Below are 21307 nucleotides of genomic sequence, written 5' to 3'. Positions count from 1 at the left end.
CCCAGTAAGGTGAACAGGAATGGAGGATGTAAACAATTAGGAAATAGGATATGGCCCCAGATAGCAGAGGTGCATGTGAAAGGAATGAATTCAGTGAGTCCAGAGGCTTGCACCTTCCCGTACACAGAAGAACGCTAAATTCCTTAGCTAGGTATCTGGTTTTCCTTACTAACAATAGTCTTTGATGTTCAGACTGCCTGCCCGCTTTGTTGCAAACTTGTATATAGCCTGACTCCCTTTCCTGCCTATAGGAGCAGTTTTCTCAGGGTTACTGAGATGCTGCCCCCTGGGTTCAGAGTCCTTAATATGTCCACCAAATAAAACAACTCTCTTATTTATAGGTTGTGCCTAATATTTTTTAGTAGACTTATCCATGTTATTTTTTTCCTTCTACTGATTTTGGATATTTTGTTGCCTTCCTTTATTTTTAAAATTGAATGGTTGACTCAGTTTTTAGCTTTTCTTTTTCTGTAAAATGAACATTTAAAACAGTAAGTTGTTATAGCCGCTGCTCACAAGCTTTTGACACGTAGCACTTCCATTATTGTATTGTTCTAAATAAATTGTACTTTTCATCATGAATTTTTCTTTGGCTCAAGCATTATTTAGAATTATGTTGCCTAATTTCAAAACAAATGAGGCCATCTTGTTTTATTCAGAGGGGAATGCTTATACTCTCTTAATTAAATTGAGGTCTGTAAAAGTGTGATCTTTTTGATAGCAATCATTGAATGTTTTTGGGATCGCTTTATGCCTCAGCATGTGATCAATATTTGTATATGTCCCATGCCGTCTATGGGGTTGCACAGAGTCGGACATGACTGAAGCGACTTAGCAGCAGCAGGAGCATATATGCTTAAGAAGCATGTGATTTCTGTAGTGTTCTGTATATATGTTCATCAAAATAAGCTTGTTATTGTTAATTACATTCATTTTTCTTAACTGTTTACAAGTAATAGGAAAATATGTGTTAAAATCTTTAACAGTATACTTAGATTTTTTAATTCTCCTGAAATTCTTACAATTTTTCTTTCACATATTTGATAGTGTATATAATCTAAAATTTTTACTTCCCATTGAATTCCATTTCTTATCCTGAAATAGTGATGAGACAATTCTTCTAAGAAACATGAGACTCACTGGTTCACTTAAGTCAACTCCATGACATTTTGTCTTGTTGGGGAGTCATGGTTTTCTTTCTTTCTTTCTTGCTCATAGGAGGGCAGTATGTAAGACTTTTATTTTTAATGGATCTTTGACAGGTTTCCACATCTCATGGCTTCAGGGTATTTTGGAAGTTCTGCTCTGTTGGTAGCACACTTCTTATGAAGATCAGTGGAATAGAGGCAGGAGATAGACGGACTCCAGGCTAGGCATTTACAGCTGGCCTCCTGTTCACACCTCCTGAGGTGAGAAGACGAGCTCCAGGTTGGACATTCGTTACCAGCCCCCTGTTTATAGTTCCTGATGCAAGAGACAAACAGGCTCCAGGACTACATATTTGTGACTGGACTCCTGTCTCTATTTTGAGATCGACACGTTAATATAAAAACCAGCAACGGAAATAGAGTAAATAGCTGGACATTGGACATTTTTATGGCAAGGACAGAGTGAAACTAAACCCTGTTAAAAGAGCAGGAGGTTGTATATTTTCCATCCTTGTGGCAAGGGAGACATTTCACATGCTCAGAAAGACTCCTTGGGGGACCAAAGGAGGTAGTACCATCCCATATATGTGATGATAATATTCCATAGGCCTCCGGGCTGGAATCCATCTTGGAAAAAGCTTGCACAGACATGTCAGGGAGGGTCTTAGGGTAGGTCAGGTGTGGAAAAAGAAATCAGATAATTGGTTAGAGACAAACAGAGATCCAGAAAAACTGCCCCATGTGCATAACTTCACTGCCTCTTTGCTGCACTTCTCCCCACCAGGAGGGGTACTCACATCCGGCCTCTCTGGGTCTGCATCTCTGTCTTGCTTCCACATTAACTAAGCAAACCACTTCTCTGTGTGCTCTCCCACTTGTGCTATGTCTCTAATAATAAACTTTGTACTTGCATGAATAGTTTTTGCCTCTGAGATAAATGCATTATTTTTGCTGGGGGCAAAGAAAAATAGCTTCTAGCCTCTAGTCTTTGCTGTCTGGTGGCAAGGATTCCTGTTTTTCATACAGGCTTTCCAGATCCGATGCTTAGGCAGGGAGTTAGGACCTCACTTCATGCCACCATTCACTGCTGCCTCGCACCAAGATCAGAATTGTTTCAGAATTTAGAAAATTATAATTTTTCCCAATAAGGGCTGGTAAATATGGGCATTTTCCCAATGCCATTTCCACCATTTCGATGTCCTTAGTTTTGTTTGTTAGATTATTTAGGGGTGTCTTACACAAAGACATGGTAATGGATTAATATCCTCTCATGGCATCCAGGATATAAAAAACATATGTGGGAGTAATTTTTTAAAAATGAGCTGTAGTTTCATATTGGAACACACACCAATTGGCACCTCTGTTTTCTCTGAGATTATTCTTCAGTGGAGACCTCAATGCTGTGTGTGTACCATGTGACTTCAGTCCCCTGCCCATCAAAGAGTGGAGGCTGTGGGCTCTTGAACCATGCATTGTGAAGAAAATTTGGAATATGGATTTAAAAGTATGAGACTTGATCTTGTGAGCTGGAAAGACACAAAAACATGGGAGATGGAGATGACATTCTGGTTTAGCCATCTTCTGCCATGAATACAGAGAAAGTCATCAAGATGGAAAGAAGAGAGAAGTTGAATTTGAGAGGAGCAGAGAAGAACTATATGTGGTTTCAGAGAGAAGGAGCCTTGGGTCTTGCAGCCAATATAGTTCCAAGACCCAAGTCTTCTTCTCCTTTTCTTTCTCTAAGAGTAATTTTAGATATTCTAATATCTTTGCAATACCCTTTCCCCTCTTTTGGCTTATGCTACTTTGAGTGGATTTCTGTTGATCTGAAGTGTTACTATGCATATCAACTATAGGGCAGTCTTCAGAGCAGTTGGATGGTCTTGGAACTATTCCCAGAGCTGTGGTTAGTAGTGTCTGAGGCAGCTGAAGGGGCTCTTTATAAGGGACAGGTCCTGAATATAGGCTAACAGTTGGGTCTAATGTACTTTGACAACTTGCTGCCACCATACAGCACTTTTGACCATGAGCTTTCCAAATAGAAATACTAAAGAATTTTAGTATAAACTGAACTCAGTGCTAAATAGGTTTATTGACTCTTAAGGAAACCAAACAGGACTAGAAGAGAACATTTCAGAATGATATGATAAACACCATTAGAACCCACATTTTTTTAAATAGAATATTCTGATGACTAAATCCACAGGAACTTTTTTTTTTTTAGTTCTCCATTGCTTCTTCACATAAGGAAATGTTTAAAATCCAGAGTATATCAACCTTGAAGCACTTTTCTGGGTACAGAATCGGGTTTGCTCCTGATAAAAAAAGAAGAAAGCACTATCAATGCCTTTTCAAGGACCCAAGATTTAGCTAGCTAGCCATATATTAACCAATTAAGAGATCTAAGAAGTTGGTGTTATATTCGGTCCCTGAGCGGACACTCTGTTTCTATGTAAATTATTGTTTGAATGCTCAGAACTGGTGATTGTTTGAGCTATAAAAAACCAACAGATTCTATCAGCATTCTCCTTGCATTTAGTGATTTATGCATTTCTTGAGTTTACTCTAGATTCACCCATGAAAGGAAATATTTCAGAATGGTTAAAAATCACAGAATCCAGAGCCAAAATACTTAGGAATGACACAGGCAAGGAGTTTGTGTCCTCTTTCTGTGCCTGTTTCCTCATCAGAAAATGAGAATAACAATAAAGTCTATCACATAAGGCTGGGATTAGAAGCAAACGAGCTAACTCACCTAAAGCCCATTGAATGGTGTATGGCACAGAGCAAGCACTACTTAAGTGTTAGCCTTGATCACCACCTCCTGAGTAATTTGTGTCCTCTGTGGACAGGCCTGAAAACAGTCTGACAATCCCACCAGCACTAACTTGGAATGTGCAGTAGAGGAGTTCCTCACCCTGAATCTCTTCAGCCATGTATGTTGGAATCCCCTTGCACATGGTAACAATGGATTCTCCAAACTGGTCCAAGTTGTTGACTTTGTCAGGCTTGACTGAGTAGATCAGGCTCTTGGGAGGTGGTCCCTCTGGTCCTCTACCCTGAAGCTGAGTGTGGGGAAGACAGGTGGCAAGAAGGAGAGAGAGGAGTGTTAAACCCAGTGGTTTGTTGAATTTGGGAGTTGGATACAAGGCCAAGCAGAGACATTGCTTTGCCAACAAAGGTCCGAATAGTCAAGACTATGGTTTTTACAGTCATCATGTATGGATGTGAGAGTTGGACCATAAAGAAGGCTGGGAGCCAAAGAATTGATGCTTTTGAACTGTGGTGCTGAAGAAGACTCTTGAGAGTCCCTTGGACAGCAAGGAGATCAAACCAGACCATCTTAGAGGAAATCAACCCTGAATATTCATTGGAAGGACTGAGGCTGAAGCTGAAGCTCCAATAATCTGGCCACCTGATGCGAAGAGTTGACTCATTGGAAAAGACCCACCTGATGCTGGGAAATGTTGAGGGCAAGAGGAGAAGGAGACAACAGAGGATGAGTTGGTTGGATGGCATTACTGACTCAATGGACATGACTTTGAGCAAACTCCAGGAAATTGTGAAGGACAGGGAAGCCTGGCGTACTGCATTTCATGGGGTCACAAAGAGTAGGACAACTGAGGGACTGAACAACAACAAGGCCGACAGGGCATATTTCTTGGCTATAATTTTTCTATAATCAAAATGAAGAAGAACCAGTTACAACCCTGTATATCTCAACACTTTGAAATGTCCTAAGGGATTTAGCTGATTCAAAACCTCAGCCTTTCATAACAGCCTAAGTCTGAGGGTAAATTTACACTGAAGGTTGTAGCTCATTTGGTCATTTTATATTTCTTGGATTGAGCTATATGATAGTTTCTGAAAATGCAGTTTGTTTTCTTTCCACTATCAATGAAAGATACCCACTTATCAGTTATACAAATATAAACTTAGGCTGACATTTTAGTGACAGTTTCCCTCTCCCTGCCCACCACACCTAGGGTTACCAGATAAAATACAGGACACCCAGTTAAATTTTGATATCAGGTAAACAAAAGATCGTTTGTAAGCATGTCCCAAATATTGCATGGGACATAGTTAGGCAAAAATATTATCCACTGTTTATCTGAAATTCAAACCTAACTAGGTATCCTCTATTTTTGTTTGTTAAATCTAATAACCCTAACCCAACTCTTCTGGGAAAATGGCCTTGAAGTGTGGAGGACTCCCCTTGATGTGAACAGAGCTTTGTTCCCCCCATAGGAAGAGTGAGGTGTTCTGATCAGACTTCAGAGGGGCCGGTGTGAGTCTCAGCATTTGAGTGTGATGGCAGTTGCCTCTCCTCAGGCAGTTCCAACTCCTCTTCCCCTTTTGTGCTGCACAGGACAATGTACTATGTGCTCAAGAGGGAGCAACTGTGACCTTCTCATTGTTTATTGGAAATCATAAGACCCCTCGAGCAAAGAATAAAGTGATTTTTGCTTTTACCTTGTTTTTCTTGGCCAGCATACCTAGGGCTTGAATAGAGGGCATGACTTCCTCGTTCATTTTGTGCACAATGCATGACTTCTTCTTAAAGGATCTGATTACAGCAAAGCCCTATTAAAGAAGATGGTGGATGGTAAGCAGTATGTTCTCCAAGATGTCTTTCTCATCAGAAATTAGTTTCACCAGCAGAGGGAAATGGAATTGTGAGATCACAATGAACTGAGATAAGAGCGCTGGATCTAGCCCTGTTTTGCAATCATATTTATTGCTGACATTTGTAAGCATAGATCACAAACTCTTTGAGGGATACATGGTTGAATTCACTCAGATTCTAGCCCAACAAGAGTCTCCCTACATGTTTGTTTTGCCGAAATAAATTTTAAAACACTATCATATTTTAATCTCCTTTGACCTTCACAACATTTCAAGGAGGCTAGCAGGATAGTAATTAGTTTTCTAATTGACCAGATGATAAAACTGAAACTACAAAGAGTTGCCTTTTCTAAAGGACAAGTTTTGTTAAATATAGAGCTGATAATTGCAGAGTTAGGTTTTCTAACTAGAGCCAAGTGGGTATTATTTTTTGTTGTTTTTTTAGGTGCCTTTACATTTAATTAATATTGTTACATACATTTAATTTGGTCCTTTTGAATTATAAATGAAATGCCAATTTCTGTCTTTTTAGGAAATTGACAATAGAATGATGTGGACTACAGTTTGACAACAGTAATATTATGAAGGTCTTTCATCTTTATTGAGGGTTTCTGCAGGTAAGGCCAAAGGATATTTCACTGGTATTATAGCCTCATACCATTCACTGGATTCTAATTAACATTCATTGACTTGAATTTTAACTTACTATTAGAAACTTATTGACAGCAATTTTATCTAGGAAGTGAAGCTGAGTAAGCAAAAGAGACACTTTTACTTATAACTATCTTGTTTGCAATTAGAGTTTACATAAGTTTTTTTAATATTTTTTTATGGTTAGCAAGCAGTTTTCATTATTGTTTAAAAAGAAATGCCATGTTTGCAAAGAACAGAAATTGCATGTTGACTACCTACACTTCCGTAATCCCAGAGAGAATTCCAGGAGCCCCATCCATTGTTATTGTCAATATTGGCCACGCCATGTTCATTGTTGACACTCACTGACTGCTGCCCACTTCCACCACTGTTGTTGTTATCATTAACGTTGATATCCTGAAATTTACAAGAAATTGACAATGATTTAATACCACTTTTCTTTTTTTTTGCAAATGCATTTTGGTAATACACTTTAAAAAATGAAACTTACATAGTCAGCAAGAGTAGGAGTCAGGAAGATGCCAAGAAGTCCAGCAAAGACAATCTGAAATCACAAATAACATTGGTTTACTGTTAAATGGAAAAATGATGTCCTCATCATCTTTTTCTAGCTAAACTTATAAAAGTTTATAAAAGCTTATAAAAGTTTATAAACTTATAAAAGCTAAACTTATAAAACTTACTAAATTTATTACTCTGTTGAGTGATCTGTCTTTTCTTCTTTGATAGTCAACTTTTTTAAACCGTAGAAAATTTAATGATAATGTTGAATTGTAGGTTAACTATAAATAATTATGTTGATTGTTTCAGAATTTTTAATGTAGGTCTTAATAAAAACTGATGAAGTATAAGTATATTAACAAATAGCATTGACACTGAATAGCATACATGGCATGGAAATGGTTTTAAGTTCTGAGAAGCAGACCTGAAAATGAATTAAGATAACTTCCCTAATGTGGCCTAGAAGTCAAATAGGACTAATTTCCAGATCAAATTATTGACCTGAATACTTTCTTCTCTTCCTAGACCCCCTAATCTCAAAAGCTGTCTTTTTATTAAAAACATTTTTTATTGTGGTAAAATGCACACAACATAAAACATATTATTTTAACAATATTTAACTATATGGTTCAGTGACACTAAGTACATTCATATTGTTGTTCCTATTTCCCCTTCCCATCCCACCCCCAGCCCCTGGCATCTATCAATGTACTTTTTGACTCTATGAATTTAACTATTCTAGATATCTCATGTAAGTGGAATCAAATAGTATTTGTCTGCATCTACAAGGCTATGGTTTTTCCTGTGGTCATGTATGGATGTGAGAGTTGGACTGTGAAGAAGGCTGAGCGCCGAAGAATTGATGCTTTTGAACTGTGGTGTTGGAGAAGACTCTTGAGAGTCCCTTGGACTGCAAGGAGATCCAACCAGTCCATTCTGAAGGAGATCAGCCCTGGGATTTCTTTGGAAGGAATGATGGTAAAGGTGAAGCTCCAGTACTTTGGCCACCTCATGTGAAGAGTTGACTCATTGGAAAAGACTCTGATGCTGGGAGGGATTGGGGGCAGAAGGAGAAGGGGACAACAGAGGATGAGATGGCTGGATGGCATCACGGACTCGATGGACGTGAGTCTGAGTGAACTCCAGGAGATGGTGATGAACAGGGAGGCCTGGTGTGCTGCGATTCATGGGGTCGCAAAGAGTCGGACATGACTGAGCGACTGAACTGAACTGAACTGAACTGAACTGAACTGTGTATATGGAGCAGGCAATGGCACCCCACTCCAGTACTCTTGCCTGGAAAATCCCGTGGACAGAGTAGCCTGGAAAGCTGCAGTCCATGGGGCCGCTGAGGGTCGGACATGACTGAACGACTTCACTTTCACTTTTCACTTTCCTGCATTGGAGAAGGAAATGGCAACCTACTCCAGCGTTCTTGCCTGGAGAATTCCAGGAACGGGGGAGCCTTGGTGGGCTGCCGTCTATGGGGTCGCACAGAGTCGGACACTACTGAAGTGACTTAGCAGTACTGTGTATATATATATTCAAAGCAATGGCTTAGTAACCAGGTTGGATATGAATGATGAGAAGCCAAAGATGGAGTATCTGGCTATCAAATGTGCTTAGTAGAAGGGAAGTCAATCACTGTCCCAGGATACCTGGGTAATCATACTTGTCACTGACTACATGATACTGGTTCTCAGAACACAGAGCTTTATGCAGGATGCACAATTCTGGGTCCCTATCTTCATTTTCTTTGCCTGGAACAAAATGGTTTAAGACCTGCACTAGTGATTCAACATAATAAAAAAAAAAATGTTTGATGTATCCCCTGATAGTTTAAAAAGAAGGATGAAAAAAATCAGATCTGGAAGAAATTTTAAAGATCTATTAGTACAACATAATTCTTCACAGATGAGAAAATGGAGCTTCAGAAGTTGAGTGACTTGGCCAAGGGTGTACCTTTTGTTCATACCACAACTGGAAGAGAAATCAGATCTAACCTGTGTCTGAAGTTCTTTTTTTTTTTTTTCCTTAACCTTCCTATCATTAGCACTTATTTCCAGAAAATTATTTCACACTTGTAACTCCATTATGAAGCAGAATCTGTCATATATTGTAATGTTTAGTATGTCAAAATATGAATGTTTATTCACCCTACTCTAGCTCTTTTGCATCCTGTATGAGACACACAGCATCACTGGTTGCTTTGGCAGAATTTTGCTATCCATTTGCTACTCTCTCAGCCTTTCTGAGAGGTTCTTCTGTCCTTTCTCTTCCCTGTGCCAAGGATTAGACCAACAAAATTGTGAGCACCAGTCAGATATTTAGCAAATTTTCCGGCGGGCTATGAAGGGGATTCTTTGGCACGTTTTTCCCACTGCTTTTTCCTCCTGTCCTTCAGCTCTCTCCCGGGACTCAAGCTAGGCCAAAACTAATGAAACTCAGGCCCTGATGTCTCATTGCAAAAATTCATTGAGAGACAAAGTGATAAGAGGTGGAGTTGTTAGGATCCAGAGAGAAGCCACTCTTCAGGGTGTGAACCATTGCCAAGGGCAAGGGCTGGAGCCACGGAATTAGGCCTGGCTAGGTTTTGTGAGGGGGTGGAATTCAAATGCTAATGAGTGGGAGGATCATCCCTACCATTGGGGAACCACCCACTCCTCCCTCTTTTGACCTGCCTTGGAGCTGTCCTGCCACCTCTGGGTGTGTCTGTTGCCTTATAGATTGGGGATTAAGGCTTACTTGAATTTGATTTGTCATCTTAGACCCAAGTGATTTTAATTGGTTTACATTATACCCTTGTGCTATGTCATTCTTTCAAAGGTTGTGCTCTGCCCCCTTCCCTCCTGTTTCATGCTCTTTGCCCGAGCCCCATCCAGACCCACAAGGTTGCCTCTACAATCTTCTGGAGAGACAACCAGAAAATAGCTGGTCTTGGAAGGGAAATACTCTATAATATCCAACCCCCTAATCCTACCCAGTTAGAGAAGGCAATGGCACCCCAATCCAGTACTCTTGCCTGGAGAATCCCAGGGATGGGGGAGCCTGGTGGGCTGCCATCTATGGGGTCACACAGAGTCAGACACAACTGAAGCGACTTAGCAGCAGCAGCAGCAGCCTTTTACATGAAACAAATGAGTGATGAACTAGCTTCATACTTTCAGTGTTTTCATGAATATAAGACTATAGACAGGGTTCAAGGCAAAACTTTGCTACTTAGAGATCCATTTCACAGGAGGGAATGTGACAGTAAGTCTCTCACTAAGTTATTTTGATAATAAGCTTTTTATCTTGCCTGAACCTGCTCAGTAGTTTTTTTGTCAAAAAAGGAATTCAAGAATGTAATGAAAAATCAGACATTTTCTATAGAGTTAGCAGCTGTTTGCTCTGTGCCCAGATCTGAATCAACAGATCCAGAAAGCAATTTTTTTTTTAAGATAGCATAGTATAAGATGCTCTGACTAATCCCAGTATAATTATCCTTTTCTATGGAGATGCTTATAAAGGCCATGATTCCATAAAAAGGGATTATTCTTATTTCTACAAATTTTTCCATGACAGTGATACTATAATAAGAAACATACTCCCACTTAGCTGAGAATATTAGCAGTTTCCAATTATAAGGTAATAAATTCAAAAGGAACAATCTACTCACTGTGAACTTCATCTTGACTTCACCAAGGCAATGAAGCTGAGATGACTGGTATGCATTCAGATAAAAAGTGTTCTCATATTTGTACTTGGCCAGCTTTACTCAAGCTAGGTGTGAACAGGTGGGGCCTAAGGCTTATCTTTCTCCATTTTCCATATCTGTGCCACATTCCGGCATACCAGGAAGCCTTTTGGAATATCCACCTGGTTGGCAAGGCGTTTTGACATGGAGCTGATCTGACTCACTATATGTTGACATTGAAGATATCAAAATGAGCAGTATGATTGATGACAACTTCTGGTCCAGTTGAAGCCGTGGCTGTGGGTATTTTATACATTGATATTACTGAGATTTAGGAAAAGAATCATCCCTAAAATCAAACAAGATAAGAAACTATGGACCTTGCAGAGAGCAGCTCGTGCAAGAACGTGGCATGGCTTCCTCTTCGGACCTTCAGCTGAGCCACTGTGATGTTTTTGCTTGGGCTAAGACTGAGCGACTAAACTGAACTGAACTGAAGCTGTCCTATTAGGGCTTCCCAAGTGGCGCGGTGGTAGAGAATCTGTCAGTGCAGCAGACAAAGGAAAGGTGGGTTGGATTCTTGGGTCAGAAAGACCCTCTGGAGGTGGAAATAGTAACCCACTCCAGTATTCTTGCCTGGGAAATCCCATGGATGGAGGAGCCTGGTGGGCTACAGTCCACGGGGTTACAAAGAGTTGGTCACAACTGAGCAAATGGGCGTGCAAACATATTCTATTAGCTACACCCACCAAACCTATATCTTTCTCTGCAATCCTGAACTCTCTCAGTGACAGGACCATACATCTGGTTAGAAAACTAAGGACTCTCTGTGACTCTTCTTACCAGCACATACAGTTAGTTACTAACCCTTGTTGTTTCATCTTAGAATTGACTCTGAACCCTGGCTTTGTCCACAGCTTTGTTCACCTGGACTTTTACAACAGTGATGTAATTGACAGCTCTGGTTATCAGTCTCATATTCCAGGGCATTTTCTCCATTTTCCCTAAGGCCGGTTTTCTAAAGTATTTAAGTAAACTGATTACTACTTTGAAACTGACTACTACTTTGAAATTTTCACTGGCAACCTACAAGATAAATTTCAAGCTCATTGGAATGGCACAAAGGGCCCTTTTTAATAAGATTTCCAAAGCCTCTCCAGCTGTATCTGTCACTCTATGCTAAAAATCTGTATTTGAGCCACACCAGGGTTCTCACTCTAGTGGAAACATTCAGGATGGTTCATGCCTCTCTGCCTTCCTTCATGCTGTTCCTTCACCCTGGAGTGCCAACCCTTGCTTTTATCTCTAACTGGTAATTGTTATTCATTTTCCAGGCCCAGCTCAAATATCACTGCCTCCATCACATCTTCTCCATATCCTGGGGCTAAATCTTTTTCTTTTTTTCCTAGAACTCTAAAAGGAATTCTTGTCCTTTGACTTGTTTTTAGATAATTAAATTTTCAGAAATGATGTTAACATAATCTGTTTTTGATGTTTTCATCAGAAGCAGAGAGTAGATATTGTCACTTGGACAAACAAGTAAATGCTCAAAACAATCTTGGAGGTGAATTAAAGTCTTAATTTTTTTTCCTGCTCTCTCTTACAAATGGAAGTTAGTAAATTAAATTACTGAAGAGAAAAACTATACCTCTTGAATCACTGATCTATAAATTTCCCCTTGGGAAACCTTCCTGAGCCCATAGCTATACTTCTATGTATGGACTACAATCACAGGACTGGGTTATGTAGTTATAAAGCTTGATCACTATCCACATCTCTTTCAGAATTTGGTTTGAGTGATTTAGTGTAGCTGTGGTAAGATTTTATGTTTTTAATATGTTCACTAATCTTTTCCAAACTTTCTGCTTAACTGCAGAAGATCAGGAAGCCTGGGATAGAGGCAGAGATCTGTGAAGTGGTCTTCATCTTCTTCACGTGCTGTCACGTGACTTTAAAGGCAGAGGGGACAGCGTGGTGTCTGTACACTCAGCCATGTGTAGTTACTTTGGTATGTGGCTGTGGTACCTAGGATATGTTTTGCATGTCATATCTTGCAAAGATTGGAGGTTGACATATTTTCCTCTGGGCCTATGGAATGCTGGTCTGGAAGATGCTCTACAGTGAGCAAATAGTTAACTAGCTAACTAGAGTTCAAGGTTCAATAATCTCCCTTTTAGGGACTGACAACTCACATTTACCTATCAAACGTGCTGAGGAGTTTGTAGAGGAGAAATCCATGTTGTATTGTTTCATCCAGATTCTCCTAAACTTAACTGACCATAGAACCTGATTTATCCTTTTTTCTTTTATTGATTTATTTTTCCTAATACCTATTAACGTTCCTGGGAGGCAACTTCCTTAGGGAGACAACAATTGTGCTGCCTCCGAGAATGCATCTTGGATTTGACAATAATTCATCCTATATATAATATTCTATTTCAGTGGCCTCAAAAATCAGAAGAACCTCTTCCTCTGTACTTTGTGTGTGCTGTGCTGTGCTTAGTCACTCAGTCATGTCCAACTTTTTGTGACTCCATGGACCGTAGCCCACCAGGCCCCTCTGTCCATGGAATTCTCCAGGCAAGAATACTGGAGTGGGTTGCCAAGACCTCCTCCAGGGAATCTTCCCCACCAAGGGATTGAACCCAGGTCTCCCATTACAGGTGGATTCTTTACTGTCTGAGCCACCAGGGAAGCTCATGAATACTGGAGGGGGTAGCCTTTCCCTTCTCCAGGGGGTCTTCCTAACCCAGGAATCGAACTGGGGTCTCCTGCATTGCAGGTGGATTCTTTACCAGCTGAGCTACCAGGGAAGCCCATACTTTGTGTGAAAGTGAAAGGTGCTCCGTTGTGTCCAACTCTTTGCGACCCCATGGACTATACAGTCCATAGAATTCTCCAGGCCAGAATACTGGAATGCGTAGCCGTTCCCTTCTCCAGGGGATCTTCCTGATCCAGGAATCGAACTGGGGTCTCTTGCATTGCAGGCAGATTCTTTACCAACTGAGCTATCGTGTAGTATGTATGAAATATACTCAACTCACCCCACATGCTATATGTGTGTGGGGAGCAGTCAACTCTGACCCCAACACTAGTCTCATCCAAAAGTCTGAAGGAAGTGGGAATTCCCTGGAAATCCAGTGGTTAGGACTCTGTATCCCCACTGCTGAGGACCCAGGTCCAATTCCTGCTAGGGGAACTGAGATCCTACAAGCCATGTGCATGAGCAAGGCTCCTGCTCCCTTCCATTCTGAGAGCTATGTTTTATATGTTTCTTGTCTTCCCTTGAGAGAAAAACAGGTGTTTTTGTCGCCTCCATAGAACCTAGAATATATATGGCACATTTACGATGCTCTATAGGCCCATTTTGGGCTTCCCTTGTGGCTCAGCTGGTAAAGAATCTGCCTGCAATGCGGGAAACCTGGGTTTGACCCCTGGGTTGGGAAGATCCCCTGGGGAAGGGATAAGCTACCCACTCCAGTATTCTTGCCCGGAGAATTCTAGAGAATTCCATGGACTACATCCATGGGGTCCCAAAGAGTCGGACACGACCAAGTGACTTTCACTTTCAGGCCCATTTTAAAATTAAGAATTAGAAAAAGGAGAGGCTTCCCTGGTGGCTCAAACAGTAAAGAATGTGCCTGCAGTGCAAGAGACCCAAATTCAGTCCCTGGGTCAGGAAGATCCCTTGGAGAAGGAGATGGCAACCCACTCCAGTATTCTTGCCCAGAGAATTCCATGGACAGAGGAGCCTGGCAGGCTACAGTCCACGGGGTCACAAAGAATCAGACACGATTGAGCGACTAACACACACTGAAAGGAGAAGTTCAAGCTAGAAGATAAAAGATGCACAATATTTATTCATTCCTGATTTTTGAAGCCAGCTAGATAGGTGCTGCCTTGCACTGGCTATGGTAACACAGCAAGGGAGTCTCGGGAGATGGTGTGACCCCAGTGCCCAAGGTCAGTGTGGGGCAAACCAGCCGCTGCGAAAATAAAGGCTCCTCTGCCCACAGAGCTCAATGCTGGACCATGCCAAGAACAAGGCCCTGTTTTATCTCACAGCGCACACACCCAGGACCTCACGTCACCCCACACCCTGTATGTCCAGCTGGGTGGAAGCTCTCTTTGTGTGGATCAAACAGGGGTGTGATATGAGTGCGATATGGTCAGACCACAGATCCGGAGGAACTTTCAGAGCTGTTCTGCATAAATCAGTCTTCTATTCCCCTTCTCGTTCTCTGAGTGAAAGGGATATTTACTTACAGGGCAAATTTTCATCATTAAATATCCTCATTCAAGATTCCTGCTCTGGTGTAGGTACGTAGAGGGGCTGCCCTCAATACCTAGGAAGCCAGAAGGAATCTCATCTTCCCTTTCCTTCTCCCCCATTTTCTGATATTTGGGACTCATCTGGCCTTTAACCCCTGTGACTTCACACTATACTTTCTTTGCTGGAGAGGGGAATCCCCTTCATGCCAAGATTCTGTCTCAGTCTCTCTGCCTCTGTTTTCTTGCTGAACACCAGTCTGTGATGGTCCCACATTAGACGGTTGATTGTGAGATCTGAGCACCCTTCATCACCTGGAGGTGGGGAGTGGAGGGGACTTCTGCCCCCCTCCTACAATCTTGGTTTACCAGTTTGCATCTAAGACTCTAATAACAGTCCCTGTGATTACAGCTCCCAGGGTTTTTAACCGTGATGTACTCCTATTGAATTCTCCATATGTATTTCTGGCCAGGAATGACACATCTGAAAAAATAGCAATAGGAACATGTAGAATATCATGTTAATAATTATTGCTATAAAGCTTCCAATTCCAGAAAATCCATACTTATTACATAGTTGTTTTTTTGTATAGGAGAGAAATTTTTTTCAAATTACAGCAACTTGGAGGAAGCTCTTTCTTACGGCATCACAGAGCCTTCTCTTTTTGTTATTTCCTCTAGGACCATTGCCTGCCAAAATCTATATAATGCTGCCTTTCTGTTGCTGCCTGTATGGCTTCCCAATCACATCTGCCAAACCTCTGGATCCCCTCAGAGACAACCAGTGATACATTATGACTCCAATCGGTCGCTAAGCTTGAGCGTTAGAGCGTTGTGAACAGGATTTGGAAACATCTTGCTAAAAGAAGGTCTCCTGAGTGATGACATCATTTCTATAAAATATGTGAAAGTAGAGATAAAGGGAATATTGATTAATAACTTCATTTTTCATCACTATAAAGAGTAATCAAATCAAAGTACTTTTATTCTGAAAAGGAGTTGGAGAAAATATGTCTACTTGAGGAACAGAAACAAAGTGATAATAACGTGCTGCTTTATAATTATTTACAGGTAATTCAGAAGTAATAGCACATATTTGCTCAGTTGATTGCTCATATTGAAGCAATTTAGAGAAAGTGGTGTGAAAGCTCATGCTGATGGTATGTTCCTTCAGCCATAGCAGTCAGGCCTGGAAAGGATCAAAGTGAACACTGGAAGATGAAAATCAGATTCTAAGAGATGAGAACCAAAAGTAGCACAGCTGTGAGGGTCACACCTGGAGCCCAGGTTTTGTGAGGACCCCATGGCCCCTGCACTGAACTATCCCCATGACTTCCCCGGCAGAAGAGGCCAAAGTGAAGGACTTGCCCTAAGACTGAGCCGTGAAACATGATTTGTGCATCACTGAATGTTCTGCAGGGTGACTGATCTAAACTGGTTTCCTTTTCTGCATCCCAGATAGAAAATACACACATGTGTGTAATCTGTTCATGTCTGGAAGCACATATCCTCAGAGGAAGAAGCTGGATACTCAGAGGTGCTTCAGGGAATACTCAGCTCCATGTTTATTCGATTATGTATTCGTTCTACCCACAACCCCAGTCTCCAGTTCCTGGAAATGCTTAATAGAGTGTATCCATTGGGATTTATTCTGGAATGTATTTTTTCTTCAGGGGTCCAACTGCATTTAAATAAAGACTCAATGCGCCTCATCCAGCCTGGGAAGTTTTTTCATTTGCTGCTCAGACCTACAATTCTTTACTCATTTTCTCATATTGAAAAGTAATCAATTAACCATGTTAATTAATCATGTTAATTAACCAGCTAAGGCAATGAGCCAGTTAAACACAAGTGCTATATAGAAGATTCAAAAATATAAAACAAGTGCTCACACTCCAAGATCCTGAAATCTGTCCAAGGGCAGGATTGGTTTTTGGAAATGTGATCACTATAGTACCCATGCAGGACTCATGCTCAGAAGAGGGCCCCAAACTTAACATTTTGAAGTTGCCAACTTGAAATTCTTGTTAATTATATTTCTGAATTTGTGTTTTGTAAGTAGAGTCCAATGGGGCAGGGCAGCATGCCTGGGGGCTTGGATTTGTGGCTCGTGGGTCATCCCTATTCCTGCTTCTCCCCAGCTTCCTGGATGGTCTCTCCACCGACCATTCCTCTGCCTCTACTGTGGAGTCGGGGTGCAGATGCAGACATGAACAAGGTCAGACACGTACACCTGCATGCTGAGTCATAGTGAGGGGCCCCGGGAGCTTCTGAGGATTTGCAATTACTTCCAACTATCCCCATGCCTGAGAGACTGTGACATTAACTATCAAATCAAAGACACCATCAAAGGTTGAGAGAAAGAGAGAAACTATAGAAGGAAAAAGCTTTTTTTTCTTTTTTAAAAATTTATTTATTTATTTTAATTGGAGGCTAATTACTTTACAATATTGTGGTGGTTTTCTGTTTCTTGAGCATGAGGTCCCATATTTTTATTTTGCCCTTGGCTTCACAGATTACGTATCTGGCTCTGTAAGGAGACAAGACACACACATAACATGGATATATCAAAGTAACGTAAGAGGAAGGTTCTGGGAGGTTTTGAGCTTATCCAAGGTCACATGGCAGTTAAAAATGGAATAATCCTTTTATGAAACTCGGAAGCCTATATTCTTTTCTTTTATGCCTTGCAGTTTTTCCAAATAAGCAGTAGAGACAAAACATTCTGAGGAGTGTGCGCTCTTTAAGCTGGAATAGTTATGGAGGCTTCATGCAGAAGATGGACCTTTGGTCAAGTCCTGTGGGGCAGTTTGGATCTAGACACCTAGGAACCAAGTGTCAGCCTAGGGGAGCAGCAGAGCCAGGTGGTGTGAACTGGGGGAGTTCCGTGGCTGTGAGAATCACCTTACAACGTTCTTAATACTCTCAGATTCCTCTTTATAGTTATGAAATCTCCCATTTAATTGCATTTCAATAGAGAAAAGTTGAGTCAGAATTATTCTGCTTATCAAGAACTGACAATTTGCTACACACTAAGCTGGAGATATTCTAGGGATTGAATCCTCACTGATAGCCATGTGAAAATTCCCTTTCTCCCTGGGCTCTGAGCTCAGGTATGTCAACCTCATACATCCCTGAATGTGTGAAGGCTCTTTCCTCTTTGCCACACCTCTAAGTTCCTTGCACTCCTCCCAGAAAAATAATATTTTAGTTGGTGTTAATTTCCATGGGTGTTTCTCTAAAAAGGCAATCATTCATTTTTTAAAATAATCAACACACCTTTAAATTTGATTTGCTCTCTTCATATAGGTACATATTCAAGGGGGTATCTAAATAGATATGTATATTTTAGAAATGTAGATACTATTTATTGTGTAGAATTTCATGGCTCACCCTAAAATAAATCGAAGAATTGACTCCTTTATCATGCTATTATTGCCCACTTTATCTTGGATAATTTTTTTTGAAGCCTGCTTTATCTAAAATTAATATAGATACTCTAGCTTTTAAAAATTAGTGTTAGGTGGTATGTATTTCTTTACTCCTTTACTTTAAACTGTATTTTAATATATAATCTGTGTCTTTATATTTAAAGTGAGTTTCTTGAACATAATATATAGTTGAGTCTTGTTTCTCTGATCCACTTTGACAATCTCTTCTTTACTTGGTGTATTTAGATCATTCATATTTAAAGTCATTATTGAAATAGTTGGATTAATATCTAATAGGTTTGAAACTATTTTGTATTTGTTGCATTTTTTCCTTTCCTTTTTTTTATTTCTTCATTTTTTAAAAGTTTTTTTAAAAGATAAGTTTTAAGTTGGCATTAAAATTGAGTGGAATTCCTGTATGCTCCTTGCCCTCACACATGCATAGCCTCCCTCAGCAACACTGAAACGAAGGGTACATTACAACTGATGAACCTATACTGACGCATCATTACCACCCCAAATCGATACTGTGCATTATATTTGAACATCTATCTATCCGATCAATTAAGAATAAGGAAAAAGATTTACTTTTACCTTCTTTATTCCTTCTCTGGTTGTCTTAGGCATTCAGACTCGGTGGTTTGTAAACAATACGTATTTATTTCTCATAGTTCTAGAGGCTCATAAGTCCAACAGATTCATAATCTGTGAGAGCCCACTTCCTCTATGAGGGCCATCTTCTTACCGAGAGGCTCTGCAACTTGTCAAAGGTCACATGGCAGCTAAAACATGGAACGATGTTTTCATGAAATCCAGGAGCTTGTACTTTTCTTTTGTGCCTTGTAGCCTCTTCAAATGAGCAATGTAGACAAAACATTCAGAGGAGAGTGAATTCTTTAAGCTGGAGTAGTTACAGAGGCTTCACCCAGAAAATGGACCATTTTTTTACCGTATACTCACTAAAAGAAGTAAATGGTTTCTTATTAAATTATTGATTTGCAAATTCTTCATAACTAACAAGACTGAATGTGCATTATGAATAATAAATAGTGACCATAATATTAGCTAACTTCTTAAGAACCTACTGTGTCTGCTGCTCTACTCTGTGCTTATATGTGTGCCCTCGCTTAATCTTCATGGTACCCTTGTGAGGAGATGTTTTCATTACCCTTTCTTTACAGATGAAGATATCGAGGCACACAGAGATTAAATAACTTGGCAAAGAACACTCAGTGAGTAGCTGGAACACCTAGACCATTCACATTCAGGTAAGACGTGTCAGAAGCTATAACTCAAAGCACCTCCTATTGTTTTGTTCCCTCTAATCATGTCTTTGGCCTTTAAAGAGATGTTCCATGTGATCATTTTGTAACCTGTGGATTTGTAAAATGTTTCATAAGTTGAGACTAAATCTCCATCTGGGACTCAATTTCTGTTTTGTAAATAGGTCGATTTTACTCTTTTTTAAGATTCCCTATTTAAGCAATACCATATGATCCTTGCCTTTCTCTGTTTCACTTATGTCACTCAGTAGGGCAATCTCTAGGTCCGTACATGTTGCTGCAAATTACTTGTGTTTCTTTTCTGATACATCAGTTCAGTCGCTCAGTCGTCTTTGCGACTTTGCGGCTTTGCGGCTTTGCGGCTTTGCGTCTTTGCGTCTTTGCGAATCTTTGCGACCCCATGAATCGCAGCACGCCAGGCCTCCCTATCCATCACCATCTCCTGGAGTTCACTCAGACTCACGTCCATTGAGTCAGTGATGCCATCTAGCCATCTCATCCTCTGTCGTCCCCTTCTCCTCCTGCCCCCAATCCCTCCCAGCATCAGAGTCTTTTCCAGTGAGTCAGCTCTTCGCATGAGGTGGCCAAAGTACTAGAGTTTCAGCTTTAACATCATGCTTTCCAAAGAAATCCCAGGGCTGATCTCCTTCAGAATGGATTGGTTGGATCTCCTTGCAGTCCAAGGGACTCTCAAGAGTCTTCTCCAACACCACAGTTCAAAAGCATCAATTCTTCGGGGCTCAGCCTTCTTCACAGTCCAACTCTCACATCCATACATGACCACAGGAAAAACCATAGCCTTGACTAGACAGACCTTAGTCAGCAAAGTAATGTCTCTGCTTTTGAATATACTATCTAGGTTGGGCATAAACTTTTCTTCTAAAGAGTAAGCGTCTTTTAATTTCATGGCTATAGTCACCATCTGCAGTGATTCTGGAGCCCCCCCCACAAAAAAAAAGACTGACACTGTTTCTACTGTTTCCCCATCTATTTCCCATGAAGTGATGGGACCGGATGCCATGATCTTCGTTTTCTGAATGATGAGTTTTAAGCCAACTTGTTCACTCTCCTCTTTCACTTTGATCAAGGGGCTTTTTAGTTCCTCTTCACTTTCTGCCATAAGGGTGTTGTCATCTGCATATCTGAGGTTATTGAGATTTCTCCCAGCAATCTTGATTCCAGCTTGTGCTTCCTCCAGTCCAGCATTTCTCATGATGTACTCTGCATAGAAGTTAAATAAGCAGGGTGACAATATACAGCCTTGACATACTCCTTTTCCTATTTGGAACCAGTCTGTTGTTCCATGTCCAGTTCTAACTGTTGCTTCTTGACCTGCATACGGATTTCTCAAGAGGTAGGTTAGGTGGTCTGGTATTCCCATCTCATTCAGAATTTTCCACAGTTCATTGTGATCCACACAGTCAAAGGCTTTGGCATAGTCAATAAAGCAGAAATAGATGTTTTTCTGGAACTCTCTTGCTTTCTGCATGATCCAGTGGATGTTGGCAATTTGATCTCTGGTTCCTCTGCCTTTTCTAAAACCAGCTTGAACATCAGGAAGTTCACGGTTCACGTATTGCTGAAGCCTGGCTTGGAGAATTTTGAGCATTACTTTCCTAGCCTGTGAGATGAGTACAATTGTATGGTAGTTTGAGCATTCTTTGGCATTGCCTTTCTTTGGAATTGGAATGAAAACTGACCTTTTCCAGTCCTGTGGCC

General features: G+C 40.7%; 1 protein-coding gene across 2 annotated transcripts; it reads right to left on the bottom strand.

Annotated features, from left to right (window-relative positions):
* GKN1 (gastrokine 1) lies at nucleotides 3222–10652 on the bottom strand. Of its 2 annotated transcripts, none has more exons than XM_018055445.1 (6): nucleotides 10588–10652; nucleotides 6919–6972; nucleotides 6687–6824; nucleotides 5622–5732; nucleotides 4037–4213; nucleotides 3222–3463 (listed from the first exon to the last, which is right to left on the bottom strand). In XM_018055445.1, exons 1-6 carry the CDS (start codon nucleotides 10597–10599, stop codon nucleotides 3404–3406), a joined length of 552 nt encoding a protein of 183 aa, XP_017910934.1. In that variant the 5' UTR covers nucleotides 10600–10652; the 3' UTR covers nucleotides 3222–3403. The 2 variants fall into 2 exon arrangements, with proteins under 2 accessions (XP_017910934.1, XP_005686888.2); XM_005686831.2 differs by having other exon boundaries at nucleotides 4066–4213; nucleotides 10588–10651.

This window comes from Capra hircus, chromosome 11, assembly GCF_001704415.2.
Source record: "Capra hircus breed San Clemente chromosome 11, ASM170441v1, whole genome shotgun sequence".
NCBI lineage: Eukaryota > Metazoa > Chordata > Mammalia > Artiodactyla > Bovidae > Capra > Capra hircus.
Note: the sequence above shows the minus strand (reverse complement) of the source record. Positions and strands in the feature narration are given on the sequence as shown.